Genomic DNA, 19,031 nt, shown 5'->3' with positions numbered 1-19,031 from the left:
AAGGGAAACAAACTATTCAGTCAAGTTTTCCCCCTAATCTAGGTGTCATGATTTTTTTGCGTTATCATGTTGTAACAACTTTTTGCGATGCTCTAGACAATCCAAGAACATGGCTGCCTTAACAGTCTGGTAGAAGACGGGGTACTAGAATCCATTTGATTAAATTAGTGTAATTGGTTTGTAGATCACATTTTTGCAGCCCACCACCCTTGAGAAGCGTCTTTTTTTTTTAACTTTTTTTATTGACATGGTTTTTATCTCTCGGGCAGTGGTGACAAGCAAGTCACTTAGATCTCGAAAAACGTTTGTGATTGTGTTTTCAAGTGCAGGTTTATTTATATCTTTTTTTATGACTCCTTGTCTCGAAAGGTGTCACAGAATGACTGACTTTTCACCAGCACTGGAAGGACCAAGTCTTAGGACGGAGACACGCTCAAGTTTGTCTCTTTCTTGCCTCGACAGAAATTGGTTCAGGGATTCCTGGTGAGCCTGTCTTGCCACGACGACATCAACCTGCAGGGTCTGGGATTCCGGCTGGACTTCTCGGAGTTCTACAACCTTCAGAACCACCAGCTTCGCTCCTCTATGACCTTTCAAAGGCGGCGGAAGAGCCTCGGGTAAGGCACCGAGTTTGCTTCTTTTTAAGGTCGAGTCTTCGCCCAACATCCTCCAAAAATAAGTTTCTAGCTTGGCTTATACGATGCTTCCAGCCACGGTATAAGAAGGCTCAGGTGGAATAACGCCATCTCTTGAGGCATCCAACTTTTGTCCCCTTTTGTCACGTGCACCACCAGATGGCGCCACGGTCATTGAAGCCTATGAATGGCACTGTTACGCGGGGAGTGGACCGTTCAGTGACTACAGCGAAGCTTTGCACGTGCTTAAATTAGTGTGACAGTTAAACATGGAACTTTAAAGCGGCGGTGGATATTCCCGATGTTATGAAGGCTATTAATCGTTTCAAAGTAGGGCTTCTGGCCAGTGTCATTTTCAGTGTTTTTGCATATGGCGTGTGCTTTCTTTGTGAAGCAAAGAACTTTTACGTGCTGGGCTGTTGAGATCATGAACTCGGATCATGAAATCCTGGGGAAACTAGCCCTTAACAGCCCCGCCGTAAATTATAAATGAACTGCGTTATCGGCATACTTACCGTTACTGTATTTTCCGGACTATAGTCCGCATTAGGTGTGTAGTCTGTAAAAGCAAATTAGGGGTCAAAAATAAAAGTTTTTGCTTAGATAATCTGCTCCCAGTGCATAGTCCACACTTAGCATAGTCCAAACGCAAAAATTATCATACACAGCATACCTTGACAAACGCCTGCTGTCTTAGTTCACAAAGAAGCTTGTATCGTACATAAATCACCATTAATATACGGTTATTAATAAAAAAACACTTATTCAAACGTAATGAAGTAGAGACACGGTAGAAATATGCTTCGATCCATGGATTTTGTTTATTGAACACAGAACTAGTTTGGTAACATAATCCAGAAAGCAAACACCAGATTTATTACAAGAAGATTAAGCACCATAAACTTAAAAAATTTAATTTCAATTTTGTAAATGAATAAGAAAAAAAAAACAAAAAAACCTTCCCCTGGTGCATGCATATGCTTTAGGATACATAGAATGCAACTACTACCAAGGTTTGGTAAAAATACATTTTTTTATATTTATAAAAAAATTAAGAAACTTTTGTTAGCCCTTCAAAAATAGCATTTTTGCAATTTTCAGTTATTTAAAAAAAAAAGTCTCACATTTTGTTGTGTGCATGCATGTGTGCTCAATAACAAGGTTATGGCTGCTAGTGCATTGCATCCAGAACATAAAAACAAGCTATACCAAAACAAACAAGCCCTATAACTTGTAAAAGTTTCATTCAGTTATCTTAAATGTAAAAAAAATGTTTTGCCCCGACATGTGTCCCCTTAAAAACTGATGACCAGTTCGCACTTTCCACTTTTCCCCCGCTTCCTCTTCTCCCCCTCTTACCCCGTCAACTTTTGCCTGTTTCCTCCTCCCCCATGGTGATGAGGATCTTCTGCCTTGCAGAATCTAGAGTCTGGTCGTCGGCCTTTAAGTGCATGTGGACACACACATATCTAGGTAGATGTGTGTCAGCAATGCTGCCTTTCTCAAGGCATACCCATGCCCTACGCTGCATTTTCACTCGCGTGTCTCCCAATTTACATGTCGAATCGGTAAAAAAAAAAAAAATAAATTAAGCGCGTCTGAATTACACCTGATAAACCTGAGCATCGCACAGAATGTGGCGAGATCTCGAGCACATGCTGCACGAGGTTGCACAGGCTATTATTTGTTAGGGTTTTCTTTTGATTCGCTACGATTTGTTAAGCCCGTTTTGTCTCGCCGTGCTCACGCACTCACACGCGGCACGGGCCCAACTTATTAGCAACATATCCTGCACACTTTGGGAGTTTATCAGATACGACGAAGACATGCTTAAATTTATTTGAGACTCTGCGACAGTAATGCACCGTTGAGGCTCCCCTTCCTTCCGCATTTTGTGTTCGTGGAAGGCTTTGAAGCGTTCGGCACTGGTCTGCCTTGTGGGAGCATGCGGATGCACCGAATGCATCCCGCCGTTTCGTCTTTGACGGTAAATTTAATCCGCTTCTATCACGATGTCACAATCCGAGTAGATCCCCAACTTCTCGTCGAAGACAAGGAAGCGGCGGTCGAGTGTAAAGGCCCGTTCACACACTTGCGTTCACTTAGACCGTGCTCTTGTGTCCTCTTACGACAAGAGAATGCGCTGGCACTATATGAGGTGACCCTGGAGCTGCCTTTTGTTAGAGCGAAGGTTTTGCACTATAATGGTTGTTTATAACAGTGTCAAAAGTCTTCCGAACCAAGAAATAATGATGTACGAAAAAATAGAAATTGTACGGAGGCTGCAAGTGTTCCCTACTTGGTAGATGGCGCCGGCATGGTCTCTCGTCGAGAGGGATGTTAAGGTATGGCCGTAACCAGCCTCGACTCTCAAACGCCAGCCTTGACTCTCAAACGTAATGCGGATCTTTCGTTACGAAACCTAGCCCCACAACATATTCCGTTTAAAACTGAAAACCTCTCGCTAATGCCATATCCCTTCCCGCTCGAGGCTGTGCAACGATTTTTCAACAATGTATTACAAACCTGTTGCAGGTCCACGATGCATCTGTAGGCTGGCTGCCGCATCATCCACTCGGAAACCCCGCAACGCGCGTCAGTTTTCCTCGATGCCGAACCGATTTGACGGGGGAGGACTCCATCTCGGGAACTGGCCTCTCACGTGGGCCATTTTCGCCAGTATGCCCACCACTCCGGGCCATTCCCGAGTGCGACGTGTCACCGATGGCCCCCTTGCCAAATTACTCGAGCAGCGGAGAACATGCTGCGATTGCACGTAAGGCATTCGTTGACGCATTTTTGGTCATTAACTTTGAATCTTTTATACTGATAAGGCGAGCCCACGCTGCGCATGTACAGCTTCGCAATTTTTTAGTAGTATCGAGGGGGCATCGACCTATTACCCCCTCGGTGCGATATCACAGAGTACTGTGATCGGTGGTGAGCAAGTGTGCGCAAAGCTGCAATCACTCTCGCCAATAACGCCCCAGCACTCTGCGACATAACGCCGACTGGCCCGCCAATCGACGCTCCCTCGACATTAAAATAAAATTGCAAAGCTGCACCTATGCTCCCAGCATTTCCCTCGGTGTCGGAGTAATTTGGCAAAAGGTCCGTTATGCATGCCCGCCACCCTGAGCCTTTTCCGGGGGTGTCACGTCGCCAATTACGCACGGCCAACGAGCCGGACGGAGTTGTTCCTAGCGCTTTATTTAATATTGCTCCGTGCGACCAGCGTTGGCTCCAGTGTCTCGATCCAGGGGAGGGATTCTTGGGTAAGCGCATGAATTAAAACTTGTTCCACCATGACTCTGGAAGCACGTTTTATTTATTTCATGCCTCTGCACGGAAGAACCTCGACGACATTTGGGGGAAGACTAGTGTTTTGCGTGCCGCCTTTTTAGCATCTGGACAACGGTAACACTGCTATTCATACTTGCCTGGAAGACTGCCAAGAAACCAACTGCAGCTTCTATTGACAAGATTTTTTTTCCTTTTTTTTACCAAACAAATTTTTTCCATTGCAAATATTGTAGAAAAATATAACAGTGCATAAAAAGATGTCGAAGCATTTCACTTACCACTTTACTCAAACGACAATGCACAGCAAAGGTTAAGAACACTCATGGCCTTGGAAGACTGAGCAGCGAGAGTACCTATTGCACTCGTAGTAGACTGTTGCTTGCTGTTCTCGAGTTTTACTCGTTACAAACTATCCTTGGGATGATACATCTTGGAAGACTCGTGTCCTGCATTTCATACTGTCTTCCAGCTAGGCTGGACACTGCAGTCAGTGTATAACTTAACCCAGAGGTCTGCTTGTTTTTTTTTTTTTTTTTTTTTTTTAGAAATTCATGCAATAAAAAAGTTTTCTGGTTGACCAATGGGAATAAGTGGGCAGTCCTGTAGCGAGGAACACGAAAGATCCAAGTCGGTGATGTCAGTTTCCTGAAGGTCTTTTCTTCTTGCAGTAGTCCTCCCAGCCTCCACTGTACTCCCTTGCACTGCAAAATTGAACAAGTAAAAAATAACCCAGCTTAGACATTCTCTATCAAATGTAATGAAGGTATGGTAGCACTTGGTGTTTTTCATGGGAAATTAATGCCATGAGACCTGACACTGCATGAAGTCGGGTCACGTGACGCAATTTCCCCGCTACATTTAGAGGGTGAATTGACGTTATCTGATGTCGGGTCACACGACATTGACACATCGTGTCACGTAACCAGGTCTGTGACCTTGGCTCTCATGACATTGTGACGTTATGGGGTCAGACAAACACGTGCAAGGTAATGTTTTCACCTCATGCCCGAGTACAGGGTGTCCTCGAACGAAACCTAGCATTTTCTCGCAAAAATAAACTACATTGTTGAACGCTCGGTCTCTGCTCGAGTGTAGAGCTAGTGGTCTGAAACATATGCCAAAGTTTTGCAACGGGCCATTATCACATTCAAAAGTTATAAGCGACTTACGGAAATTTTCAATGGAAAAAAGGTGGCGGCAACGCCCACATATACGTTGGGCCGAATGGCGCAAACTAGCAAAAATAGGCCCTATTTTCCCATAGAAAGTTTCAGAAAATTGCATACTCTTGAATGACAGTTCTGAAACCTGGGGATTTGATCCGGATGCCAAAGATTGAGCGTTCGGCGATGCATACTTTATTTTTGTGGCGAGCAAAAAAAAAATCCTGTAAATGTTTTGGGAGAAATCCTGTACACGGGATCCAACGAGGTGCTTGCGCAGACGGTGTTTGAGGAAGAGGCTACGTACAGGGCGTAGCCAGCCTTCTTGGCCAGCTCGAGTGCGGCGTGGCTCTTGATGGGGCCCAGGCCGTAGAAGACGATGTTGTGGTCGTAGCTCTGCGGCTTCTCCGCGTGGTACTTCTCCCGGAACCCCTCCTCCGAGAGGAGCAGCGCCGCCTTCACCTGTCCCACTGCACAGTGAACAAAAAGATGAATACTGTCGTCGTCTTCCACACACACCCATTTTATACCGTTTCTGCAAAGACACACTTTTCGGGAACAAGCTGCCAGCCCCAGCAAACTCCGCATTGCAGAAAACACCAATTATCTGAATAATTACCCTAAATTTACTAATTAACTCTTTAATTATTGAAAATAACCAGATGGTTCTAATCGGAAACCTGCTGAATCAGTAAACATTAGAGGGATATTGAGCGCATGGGAAGCACAGTAGTGTGGCACTCGTGCAAAACTGGCGATGTGGAATTGCTAATTATTTACATTTTTGCATTGCCAGTATTGCGCCTGCCGCACGGGTGGAAACTTGGCAAATGTCGAATGCTCCGGGGAGAGACGTCTGGGACACAAAAGAGGGTCCGGATATGAGTTCCTCCTTCCCCTCTCCCCCAACGGGTTGGAGAAGTGGGGAAGAAGGAACTCTTGCCCACTTTTGTTGTTTGTTGATGCGTGCATTTTGACCCCGATTCGCTAAAAGTGGACGACTCACGCTATGAACAATTTTTCTGGGGAACGGAGGCATCCACATTATCGAGACATGACTGTAGTGGTGTGTTCCCTCGTGACGTCGTTATGGGAGACGTCCCATAATGCAACGCGCAGCTACGCCGACGGCGACGCCGCTCAAGCCGGAAAGGGGCGCCTAAGACTTGCGCTCTAAAATGAAAAATGACAGCTTTAGATTGTGACTGAAACTTGCGATCGCAGGGGGTAGTGACGAACCAAATTTGACTGTTGTTCCCAGTCGGCAATGTTTCCTTATCTCCTGCCGCGGCTAAGTAACACCATTTCTGCCAAGGTCACCACTGACCGGGGCCCCCGCAATTGCTAGAAGTTAACTATCTTTCGGTGTTTCAGAAAAAAAAAAAAAAAAGCAAATCGTGCCGAAAATATGGATGGGTTATCTTTCGGGAGTATCTCTCAGGATGTTATGGCATTAGCGCAAGCGCAATGCCACACCACTCTTTCGGAAACTGTTTTGTAGGTGCAATTTCAAGGATAGAAGTGGACTTTTTTTCTTTCAGTCTCTCCTTCACAAAGCCTGCCGACATATCGTGGGGACCACTTTCACTTCTGCTCAATTCCGAATTCTCTGAAAGTGAAAGTTATTTGGAGTTCCCATCAGTCTGAGCACAGTCGGAGGCTAGAGTACACACAAACAGATGCAAGTCCCTGTTTGTGCATTCCTGCAAGGTCACGACACATTTACCCTACGCTTGATTGGTTCAGCCGGTAACAGTGCACGCAGAGAGAAATGACGAACGCCATGACATTGCACTTTTGACGCTGCTTAATCGGCTCCATTGGCTCCGAACGCCGGCTGCACTCCGACTCCAAGATGAAGCGAAGTGCAGCACAATGCACATGCTTAGATTGGTCTCTGTCGTAACCCATAAATGCAGCAACGGTGATCCACTGGCCATAGCAGACGCACATGCTCCCTTTGTCAATTCCCTCCAGTTAGAAAGGGAACTGGAGTGCAACTGACCTGGCCCTTTATTAAGACTAATATGAACTGTCCCGGCTTCTCTGTTGTTGTGACTTAGAATATTAAAGTTCTCGAGATAAATCCAAATCGACAATAACTTTACTGGCAAGTGCTTTCCGATGCACTGGTGGAGATGGTAGTTACATCTCGTGTTCAATCACTGCGATGATGAAACCAGACTAACAAGGAGCCCAAAATGTACCCTGTGCACTGCCGCCCTCAGCGTGAAGCCCAAAATGTACCCTGTGCACTGCCACCCTCGGCGTGTAGTCATAGTGACAATCGGCGGCGTTTAATTGGCACCAGAAAATGTGGCCGCTTTTTCTGGTTGCGAGTTGAGTGCGTGAACGCTCCTCGTTTTGCTCCAATTTTTTTCTGCAATTGGTAGGGCATTCAGAGAAAACGTTGTGCATGTCTTGTAGGTTACGAACGTTGAGGATCCATTCCAAAGAGTATTTAGCGAAAATTTTTAAAAAGTTTTGCAGCTCTTTTAATTTTAATATGTACTCTAACTATCCCTCAGTCTTTTAAAGGGTTTGCTTTATTTTAAAAGTTATAGGCATATTAAAATTACAAAAAAGGCTCGAGGTACACCTAAGCACTTCTTATGAGTTGCGAATGCGAAAACATGCACTCATACTTTCTCTCCGTGTGTTGGTGCATTGACGGAGACGCAGCGCCATAAAATGGCCAGTCGTTGAAACTGACGCGCATGTGAGTTTCAACGACCGGCCACCTTATGGCGCTGCGTGTCCGGCGAATGGGAGCCTCGTAGACGCACGCCAGCCAATGGGACTGAAGTGTAAAAGGTGCCGTGGCTAACTTTGCGCGTGGTTTCATAGCTGGGAGCTAGCTGGCTTGATTTGGAAAGAGGATTTAATGTGCCGTTTGGCGCGGTTTCAAAGCTGATGACGTCGGCTAGCTCCATGAGACAGATAATGCTTTTGCAATTAAACAAGCAAAAAATAACCTCCTTAATGACGTCCTTGGTCCTCTGTCCCCCCTTCTCCTGCGCTCGAGGTGACTGAGGATTAGGGATGCCGCGAACTTTTTTCGAATCGAAGTTTCGATGATCGAATCAAGCGATTCGAAAGGTTCGAAAGATTTCGATTTTTCGAATTTTTTATATCGTAAAATTCGACGGAGGTCGAATTTTCGAACTTGTTAAGCTAAGAAGTTCGACGCTTTTCGAACCGTCGAACTTATTACGCTAAAAAATTCGATCTTTTTCGAACTTTCGAACTTATTGCGCTGCAAGGTTCGATGCTTGTCGAACTTTCGAACTTGACTGACCAACAAATTCGATGAATTTCGAACTTTCGAACTTATTTATCAAGAGAATTCGAAAAGTTTCGAACTTTCGAATTCTGAAAAGTCAGAGGTTCGACGAACTTCGAACTTTTAGGGTAAAAGTTCGACGTTCGTCGAACTTCGAAAGACCGGCGGACGGTTTCATTTGATTTCAGGTAGTGGTGTACATTCGTAATTTTTTTTTCTCGAACTTTTACATGCGGTGCTGCGTTCCTTACGAAAGACAATGTCGTTTATTTCAATGTTCTGGCATGCTTAGGTTTAAAGAAATAAATCCCCGAAGGGGCGAGGAAGGACGACGGGTTTTTGACGATTATCGTTTGTGCCAGATTTGAAGCACGCTGCAGCCGGAGCTATATATGGTAGATATGTTATACTTTTTTAAGAATGATCTATGTATAGCCTAGGTAAGTGCCGTCTTAAGATGTGATTATTGTTATTCTACGTGAGTTTCGAAGAAATGTCCAAACATGTATCTGCATGCAATTATGACCTAAACTTGATATTTATTTTCGTCTAAGTTGTTTGAGGTACCGCATTTAAATTAACACCACAGACAGTACATATCATTGCCATCTGCAGAATACAAAATAATATGTTCATTGTTTTTTCACGTTAAGAAATAAATTAACTCATGGCAGAAGATTTCTAATAGTGTTCAAGTTCAGCACGTCATTAAAAGAAAACTTTTTTTTTCACTTCACGTTCCTGGGACGTGTTTCTTTTAGCCTGTACACATTTTGGTAAAAGAAACTTGTTTCGAAGTTTTGAACCTCGGAATATGCAAGAATAGAACACTTCCGACGAATTCTTGATAGTTTTTTTTTTTTCCTGCTTTTTATTCCCGCATTTATTCTTTTCTTTTTTTTGTTACTATCGGCACAGGTGTTTAGGTCGAAAAGACAGCTTTGAACTTCCGAACCACTAAGCATGTGACGAGCACTGGCTTCTGACAACGAGTTTCTAACAATGAACATCTACGCAACCTTTTATAGAGTGAAGAGCGACAGTAGCTATACATATGCATAAATAATTTCAGATTAAAATAAGCTCGACCACGCCCTCTTTCCCCGTATTGTTTTCTTTAACAGTCCGAAATACCTGCAAGGGGAAGAAGGAGGCTGAAGCACCCCCCCCCTCCCCCTTCGCTACCCTCTTTCCCCCGTTTTTCCTCTTTCGACGCCACTTGTATGGTAGAACGCTCCTCGACCTCGAGTTGTGTCGGCTTCTGTGCTTTTTGCGAGGCGAGTCCTCCGTCCCAGAAAATAAACCTCCAGGACAATTATAAACTTCACCGGATCGGATTACTACCAGCGTGCAAGGGGTGGCGAGCTAGTTTGCCAGGTCGCATCAAGGTTTTTCTTCGCCCCTGGCCGTTTCGAACTGGATGAGTCTCGTAAAACAGTGTGTTCGTGCAATCACTACTGCGTGATGCAGGTTGAAGACCCCCCCCAGGGCTGGCGGTCACAATTCTGCACTGGCAAATATTCTAGCACGTCCGGCCGGGACACTCGTCGCCTCATTTAATTGCCTGACCAACTTCGCAGAATCTAGATATCACACCCTAACTTTTCTAAACTTGATTTTGTAAAAACCAGTGAGTCGTGAAAACGTTATTTGAAACTGAAACTGTGGAAAAACTTGAAAATCGGACTTCGAACTTTGAAAACTTGGATTAGAGAGAAATTCAAAATCTTCGAAGTTTTTTTTTTTTGAATTTAACGTTAAAAAAGAATCGAAACCTTCGAACTTTATGCAAAAAGAAATTCGAAATCTTCGAATTGTTCGAACTTCATGTCTATAAAAATTCGAAGCGTTCGAAGTTTTCGAATTTTTTTTTTACAAAGAATTTCGAAATCTTCGAATTTATCGAACCTGAAGTAAAAAAATTTCGAAATATTCGAATTCGAAATTTTAGAAACCGTGAAAGCTTCGAAATTTTCGAATTCGGAACACCGCTGTGGTTAAAAGTTGCGAATTTTTCGAAATCGAACCTCGGTCGGTATGAAAATATCGAAATTTTTCGAAATCGAACCTCAGTTGATTTCGCAAATATCGAAACCTTTCGAAATCGAACCTAGGGTGGTTCGCGACATCCCTACTGAGGATTGTAAAAAGAGGGGGGGAGGGGGGGGGAAAGAAGGTGAGGTTGAGCAGAGAGGGCTATCCGGGAACAGGGCAGCTCTCTCTCCTCAGCTGACCAGGACCAACAGCAACACAATTTCGTCACATGCCGGGTGCGTTCGACATCACGGGGCGCCCCTGCAGTAGGACGTTTCCATGTCGTTTGATTAAAATATGACGCACTGAAACGGTTATCGCGCTTGCCTCCCACGCAGAAGGCCAGGGTTCGATTCCTGGCCTCGACTACACATTTTTGTTGACAGTGTAATTTGATGTTCTAGTGAATTCGAGAACCGTCTTGCTGATTCGAGGTTAGAATGTTCTATATATTGAACCTTCTAACCTCGAATCAGCTAGTTACTAGATGGATGGATAGATGGTAATGGCTATACTCTTTGTAAGGGGCGGCAGCTTGCGCCACTTAGCCTAACATTTCGTCATCCCTTCTTTTTTAAAATTTGTATAAAATTTGTTCTAACACAACCCCTCCCTAGATCTTTCCCACCAATCTTCTAATCTCCTCTTGGTTACCACAACTATTTCCCTATCCATTCTTTCATCCATGTCTGCAAATCCCAGTGCTCCCTCCAAATCTAGTCATCCCCCCAAGAGGGTGGGGCAAAGCCCCATCCACTTTAAAATTACATGTTCTACAGTTTCCCTTTCGCAGTTGCATATGTCACATATAGTGTCTATTTCTTGGTATTTAGTCCTATATGTTTTTGTTCTTAGCACCCCGTTCTAGCTTCAAATAGCAATGAGCTCCCCAACGAATTATCATACAACTGTTCCTTCTTTATTACACTCTCCGTGCCCGCTGGGTTGCCCGAACCACAAGAGACGTGGAAACCGCACAAAAGGTAGACTCTTAAATAGGACTGCAGGGCCCCTTAGGGATGGACAGAGGTTGTGACAAATTTCGAAAGTAACGTTTGGCTCCTCCTTGCAAAAGCTTCGAAGAAAGTGTCGAGAGGTTGCCACACATTTGATTTCCCCGACCTTGGCTATTTCTTGGGGGGTAATTCCCCGTGCAATTTCCCGATTTCTTTTCCCTGGCCCGCTACACTTCCTTGACAATCCTGGGTATTTTTTCTCATTTTACTGTACAGCCCATATTGTGATAATGTAGCAACGTGGTGAGTTGGTATGCACCGAACATAGTGATAAGCAGCGCACAGGAGACAAAGAAGGCACAGTAGAAGAAAAACAGAGAACAAGCACTGGTTTCCTTCTACTGTGTCTTTGTCTCCCGTGTGCTGCATGTCACCATGTACATATTCCGATAAATCTGAAAGTTTGGTGCAGACAATGACAAGCCTTAATGACCTTGAGATGCCGTCGGTAACATTGTACACATTACTTTTGCATCTTGGTATTTCCTCTTTCTGGCTCTGCTATAGAGGCCCTACGTTTACCCTCGTTGAGGCCTCTGTTCGTGTAAGCTAGGTCTACGCCGGCACACCTCACACCCAAGCTATTTTTCTCGCATTTTGCTGGGTGGCTGTTTGTAGCAAAAACATGTGCACTTTTTCACTTGCTTGCAGATGGTTTGGGATATGAACGCACAGGGCAAAAGCAACTACAGGTGCATCTCTTTTAGCTTACAACATTTCATTTTCACCAAAGCACATCCACGGGAACTCGGCACAGATGTCAAAGGAGGGAAAGCGTGAGGGGAATGAATCAGCAGGAAAGGGGTTTCCTGCCAATCCCTTTCGTTCCTTCTCTCCTCGAACATCTGGGCTGAATTCCTATCAATGCACTTTCGTCATTATTGTCATTAGTTGAAAGAGAGACATGTTGTCCTGAGCATCCCGCATGTTTTCTTCATAACTTATGGCTACCGACATGCTCCACACTCAATTTAGCTTTCCGATAACTTGAGAGCATCTTTTCACCAGACATTTAGCAATGCACCAGGCTAGCTAGCAAACCACAAGGATGTCACTTTTAGCTAAAAAGGGCACTGACACATCAAAATCATATTTTTTTTTATTATCCCAAACGATTGAAAACGATGCCGGGACGTTACCCTCAAAATTTAAAATTTGGGAATTTAGTATTTGTGAAGTGAAAAAACTATTTCCAAATGCCGAATTCGAAATATTGCGGAGTCCTGAGCGTCCACTTTCTTTCACGACTCCCTGCTGTTGTCATGGCGACCCAAAGCGAGGAGGAAAGGAGCCAGCGCCGGCGGACTGGTTTTGAGCGGTATCGCCTGTTTTCCATGGGCGGATACAAATCAAGGAGACGGCACCACAACGAACTCCCAATTTTTGGTATTTCAAAAAGAAGGGCCGTAGTGCATTCGCAATTGCGTTAAAAAGCATGTTTTAGGATTAGGGATGTCGCGAACCACCCTAGGTTCGATTTCGAAAGGTTTCGATATTTGCGAAGCGAACTGAGGTTCGATTTCGAAAAATTTCGATATTTTCGTACCGACCGAGGTTCGATTTCGAAAAATTCGCAACTTTTGACCACAGCGGAGTTTCGAATTCGAAAATTTCGAAGCTTTCACGGTTTCTAAAATTTCGAATTCGAATATTTCGAATATTTTTTTACTTCAGGTTCGATAAATTCGAAGATTTCGAAATTCTTTGTAAAAAAAATTCGAAAACTTCGAACGCTTCGAATTTTTATAGACATGAAGTTCGAACAATTCGAAGATTTCGAATTTCTTTTTGCGAAAAGTTCGAAGGTTTCGATTTTCTTTTAACGCTAAATAAAAAAAAAAAAAAAAAAAAACTTCGAAGATTTTGAATTTTTTTCTAATCCATGTTTTCAAAGTTCGAAGTCCGATTTTCAAGTTTTTCCACAGTTTCAGTTTCAAATAATGTTTTCACGACTCACTGGTTTTCACAAAATCAAGTTTAGAAAAGTTAGGCTGTGATATCTAGATTCTGCGAAGTTGGTCAGGCAATGAAATGAGACGACGAGTGTCCCGGACGTGCTAGAATATTTGCCAGTGCAGAATTGTGACCGCCAGCCCCGGGGGGGGGTCTTTAACCTGCATCACGCAGTAGTGATTGCACGAACACACTGTTTTACGAGACTCATCCAGTTCGAAACGGCCAGGGGCGAGCAGGAGGTTGAGGCTCAGAAAAACCTTGAAGCGACCTGGCAAACTAGCTCGCCACTCCTTGCACGCTGGTAGTAATCCGATCCGGTGAAGTTTGTAATTGTCCTGGAGGTTTATTTTCTGGGACGGAGGAATCGCCTCGCAAAAAGCACAAAAGCCGACACAACTCGAGGTCGAGGAGCGTTCAACCATACAAGTGGCGTCGGAAGAGGAAAAACGGGGGGAAAGAGGGTAGCGGGGGGGGGGGGGAGGCTTTAGCCTCCTTCTCCCCCTTGCAGGTATTTCGGACTGTTAAAGAAAACAATACGGGGAAAGAGGGCGTGGTCGAGCTTATTTTAATCTGAATTGTTTTATGCATATGTGTAGCTACTGTCGCTCTTCACTGCATAAAAGGTTGCGTAGATGGTTCAGAAGGCACTGCTCGTCACATGCTTAGTGGTTCGGAAGTTCAAAGCTGTCTTTTCGACCTAAACACCTGTGCCAATAGTAAAAAAAAAAAAAAAAAAAATAAAAAAAAAAAAATAAATGCGGGAATAAAAAGCAGGAGAAAAAAAAAAAAACTATCAAGAATTCGTCGGAAGTGTTCTATTCTTGCATATTCAGAGGTTCAGAACTTCGAAACAAGTTTCTTTTATCAAAATGTGTACAGGCTAGAAGAAACACGTCCCAAAAACGTGAAGCGAAAAAAAAAAGTTTTCTTTTAATGACGTGCTGAACTTGAACACTATTAGAAATCTTCTCCCATGAGTTAATTTATTCCTTAACGTGAAAAAACAATAAATATATTATTTTGTATTCTGCAGATGGCAACGATATGTACTGTCTGTGGTGTTAATTTAAATGCGATACCTCAAACAACTTAGACGAAAATAAATATCAAGTTTAGGTCATAATTGCATGCAAATACATGTTTGGACATTTCTTCGAAACTCACGTTGAATAACAATAATCACATCTTAGGACGGCACTTACCTAGGCTATACATAGATCATTCTTAAAAAAAGTATAACATATCTACCATAAATAGCTCCGGCTGCAGCGTGCTTCAAATCTGGCACAAACGATAATCGTCAAAAACCCGTCGTCCTTCCTCGCCCCTTAGGGGATTTATTTCCTTAAACCTAAGCATGCCAGAATTGAAATAAACGACATTGTCTTTCGTAAGGAACGCAGCACCGCGTGTAAAAGTTCGAGAAAAAGAAATTACGAATGTACCCCACTACTTGAAATCAAATGAAACCGTCCGCCGGTCTTTCGAAGTTCGACGAACGTCAAACTTTTACCCTAAAAGTTGGAAGTTCGTCGAACTTCTGACTTCTCAGAAATCGAAAGTTCGAAACTTTTCGAATTCTCTTGATAAATAGGTTCGAAAGTTCGAAATTCATCGAATTTTTTGGTCAGTCAAGTTCGAAAGTTCGACAAGCATCAAACCTTGCAGCGCAATAAGTTCGAAAGTTCGAAAAAGATCGAATATTTTAGCGTAATAAGTTCGACGGTTCGAAAAGCGTCGAACTTCTTAGCTTAACAAGTTCGAAAATTCGACCTCCGTCGAATTTTACGATATAGACAATTCGAAAAATCAAAATCTTTCGAACCTTTCGAACCGCTTCATTCGATCATCGAAACTTCGATTCGAAAAAAGTTCGCGGCATCCCTATTTAGGATTGCCATTATTAAATGTTACAGAGATGTCGCTTACAAAGCTTCTAAATTTCATGATTCTTGACGTCACGAATCAAAAGAAGCGAGGAGGCGAGAGGCGGGAGATTCAAACGGCAAAAATAAAAAGGCGCGCGCGCGTGCGGGAAAATTTTTTTTTTTTGCAATGCGTTTTTTTTTGCGTGTTTATGACTGCAATTTGCATAGTTTTAGCCAATAAAAAAAATACGACCCTTGGGGTGTCAGAGCCCCTTAAAGAATTCGCTACCAATGACTAACTGCTTGTAAAGCGTCGTGTATTGCTGCTGTGCGTGGCGCACTCAGCTGCCTGTGTGTGCATTTATGCATGGTTATTGGCAACTTCATTGATTTTAACAAAAGGTAGAAGTACTATTACACTTTACAAAAGCCAAATGCCTGCAAGAACTACAATTGCAGGTGATGTCGAAATGCAAACGATTAGATAGACGCAAGTGCAATTGTTGCCCAGTGCTTTTAGCATAAACCATGCACTTAGATTCATTTAGCCAGGCAGGATTATTCCTCTTTATAGCTTATTGCTTATTGATTTCCTTATTGCTCAAGGTTTATGCCTTGAGCAATAAGCTCTGTGGCATAATTACCTATGGGGGAGGTGGAAAGATATTTGACAAAGGTAAAGTCTTGTGAAACAACAGTACAGTGGGATAGGGCAGGGTGAAACACAATGTGGTAAAAATAAAAAAAGTTTGGTTCACCGGTAATTGCGTACTTGAATGGCATTGACCATTCTCTGGAAAAATGCAACTTTCTCCCAGTCATTTTGGGAACAGCACCAACTGTTCTTGCTGCAGTGATATCGGACAAACCTGTAGAGTGCCCAACTCCATGAGGGCCGCCATTTGCATGAACACCATGCCGGCACCTTTTTTGCATTTTACTAGGCCTGCACAACTAAAGCTCCCAATCACATAGCATGGTGTCGCCCCAAGCCTCAACACTGTAATGAGAGACTTTCCCTTGCACAGTGAAAGCTAAGAATAATGCAACATTGTTCGATTCAAACCCCTTCATTTCACTAGTAGTACATGTTAGTCTCAAACATCAGCCTTTAGCACTTAAGTTTCTGACACACGGAAGAACATTTCAGCACAGTCGCGTTTCCGACGCCAGCCTTTCGGCTTCGTGAAAAAAGAGAAAAACTGCTAGTTTCGTCATGCTCCCTACGGGGTGCTCACATGGAATGTTGATGGCTTGGCCGATCTTCCCTGAGGACTTTATTTCCGAGGGCTCCCTGACATCAATGAGTTGAATGTCACCACCGTTGATGAGGGCTTCCAAGTCCTCGAAACTGATGTCCTGGAAATTGATGCTGCTGGTGGTCACGAGACGGAGTCCTAGATGGCAGCTTCCCCGGCCATTACCTGTGGAATAGGACGACTCTTATTTATGTCGAGATACCACCAATTTTAGTTTAAAGGGACACCGATTTCGAGATCTCCTTCTTATGATGTAGGCTCAACTGATGTGCCCTAAGCATCATAGAAAACTCAATATTAACATCAGGCATGGCTTTTTTCCCTTTCAGAATCTGAATAAACATTACCTTATGCCCCTTTTCTAAGATATACTGTAAATGACTTATTTATCGCGGGCTAAATATTTCGCAATTTAGGTCAACGCTGAAGTTTCGAAATAATTTGCGGGTTCTAATTTTCGCGACGCAGTGGAATCTCTATAGATAATTCTAAAATGTGTCGCACTTCAGGGACGCAATTACAAGTGTACGCGAAATTTCGCTCAAGCTGTCAAATCTTAATCTATGCAAACCGTAGGAAAGAAAGTAAGAAAGGGGGAAAAAAATAGTTTCTAGAAAGCAGAAGACACCAAGAATTAGAGTGTCTCGTAAATATGATTTCCATTTCAGTTTAATGAATTCATTTCGTGCAAAGAGGAGAGGAGAACCAGCGATATCCTTCAAGCCGTACCAACTACAACGATGAAACGAACAACACATTGTCCTCCGTGAAAAAGATACGAGGATCACCTGACGAGGCCGCCGCCGCCGTGAGCGGAACCTGAGAAAGCTCTCGCAAATGATCATGAAAGGAAAAGCGCGCTTCGCCTTTTGTATTTGTTTCCATCTCGACCCGGTCGGTCGGGCCGTTCGCCGTGGAGTACGATCCATGATCCAGGGATCCTCTTTAGATTTAACAGGTCGTTATCAAATGTCTGGATCACGCAGCGGCACCTCGTGCTACTGCGCGTATCTGTGACCTCCGCGCCCGGTGCGTATCCATTTGAACCGATCACTTACCTACGAGTGCAGACGCTGCATGGAACAGTCGGCATTCCGCGGAAAGCAGCGTCGGCAGAAGCCTCGAAGACGTCGTCGTGCAGCGTCTGGAGACAGTGCTAAGATCGGCTCGGGCGGTGAAAACACGCTGCCACAGCGGCCTCCATGTGCGCAGCACCGGTCCAACAGACATGTCGTTGCGACTGATGCAAATGCCGAAGCTTGCTTGCTTGTTGAGATGAACAAGTGAGAGCGAGAGCTACTCGTTCACTACACACAAATACACCTACAACGCGACGGCGCTGTTCAGCTGGTTCTGCGATACTGACGGCACGTCTAGTACGGCGGCACTTGTTGCTTTTTGCAACGTTTGGCCTTGGCTTGGCTCGGCTGGCTCGGCACTCTCCCAGCTCAACAGCTTGGCTTGTTTCGAGACAATGTAGTGCGTCAACCCGCCCAGAGGCTGTGAACCATAACTCTTTGCTGTGAACCTGCCTCCTGTTTAGGCGGCACTTGGCAGCATTTGCTGCCTAAAGCTGATTTAAACATGGTAACCCACGAGCGGGGGAAAAATGGGACAAAAAACACAAAGCTTTGTGTTTTTGAGCTTTATGTTGTCCGTCCGTTTTCGCCCCGTTTCTGGGTTATCATGTAGGCGTTTAACTTGTTGCGCGCTCTGGTGCTAGCAGCCTCAACAACGCGCACTGGTGCGACTGGCGCTGAACGGGGTTTATATTTTAAACATTAGATGGCGCTACCCGCACGAACACGGCACTTTCAGGTTAATTATTAACACCACAGACGCGGCGGCGGGACTGCTGTACCATATTAAATTACACTGTAGTCGGCGGTTGACCTCGGCGAGGAGGTGCGACCTCGGTCTGTTTTTAAATCTTCTGAATTTTAATCAAGGTCGACGGGGCCCTGCAGTGAAAGATGTTTCGCACGATTTGCACTCGAGTGTGTAGCGCGTCGTTCTAAATGAACACAGTCAACGATCGCAGTCTCCATTTACGCTGTGTAGGAGTGCAAAACAGTTTCGAAAAGGATGTAGATTAATATTCGCTTTCTCGCGCAGAGCAGAAAACAAATTGTTAGCAAAACAATTTGGAATTCCGCGTGGCGCTAGGCGCATGATGATACAAAGGTGCAAGCGAGCTGGACAAGAATGACGAAAATAGTCTCTGGCAAAGGGGGAGAGTGGACAAACACAAATCTCCGAACAAAAAGTTTGGGTGCAAACAAGCTGGTGAAACTTGTACTGTTTGAGCGTGTTGGTGCTTTTTAAACATTTAGAATAAAGTGAAGACACAAAGGGACGATACAGACAGGACAATTTTTCAACTTCAACAACCTTGGCTTGGTTGAAGTTGAAAGATTGTCCTATCTGTATCGTCCCTTTGTGTCTCCACTTTCTAAATGTTTAAAAAGCTGGTTAAGTTTTAACATTTTAGACAAAACCCCGAGACTGGAGAGG

The 19,031-nt window shown here is 44.0% G+C and overlaps 2 protein-coding genes across 2 annotated transcripts in view; one reads left to right on the top strand and one right to left on the bottom strand.

The window, feature by feature from the left end:
• LOC8024840 (gamma-tubulin complex component 3) overlaps window positions 1–3,944 on the top strand; it is a 68,308-nt gene extending 64,364 nt beyond the window's left edge. Inside the window, exons 22-23 of the mRNA XM_042293124.1 lie at window positions 463–617; window positions 3,171–3,944. Of these exons, the coding sequence (XP_042149058.1) occupies window positions 463–617; window positions 3,171–3,189 (174 nt within the window). The 3' untranslated portion in view covers window positions 3,190–3,944. The remainder of the gene's footprint in view (window positions 1–462; window positions 618–3,170) is intronic.
• Window positions 3,942–17,959, bottom strand: LOC8024838 (thiosulfate sulfurtransferase/rhodanese-like domain-containing protein 3). The gene is made up of 4 exons (XM_002407189.5): window positions 17,576–17,959; window positions 16,497–16,682; window positions 5,409–5,571; window positions 3,942–4,639 (listed from the first exon to the last, which is right to left on the bottom strand). The coding sequence occupies exons 1-4, from the start codon at window positions 17,745–17,747 to the stop codon at window positions 4,576–4,578; spliced, it is 585 nt and encodes a 194-aa protein (XP_002407233.3). The 5' UTR covers window positions 17,748–17,959; the 3' UTR covers window positions 3,942–4,575.
• Between the last annotated feature and the right edge of the window lie 1,072 nt (window positions 17,960–19,031).

This window comes from Ixodes scapularis, unplaced genomic scaffold (genome assembly GCF_016920785.2).
Source record: "Ixodes scapularis isolate PalLabHiFi unplaced genomic scaffold, ASM1692078v2 PGA_scaffold44__24_contigs__length_19508400, whole genome shotgun sequence".
NCBI lineage: Eukaryota > Metazoa > Arthropoda > Arachnida > Ixodida > Ixodidae > Ixodes > Ixodes scapularis.
This window is presented reverse-complemented; position numbering and strand designations above follow the sequence as displayed.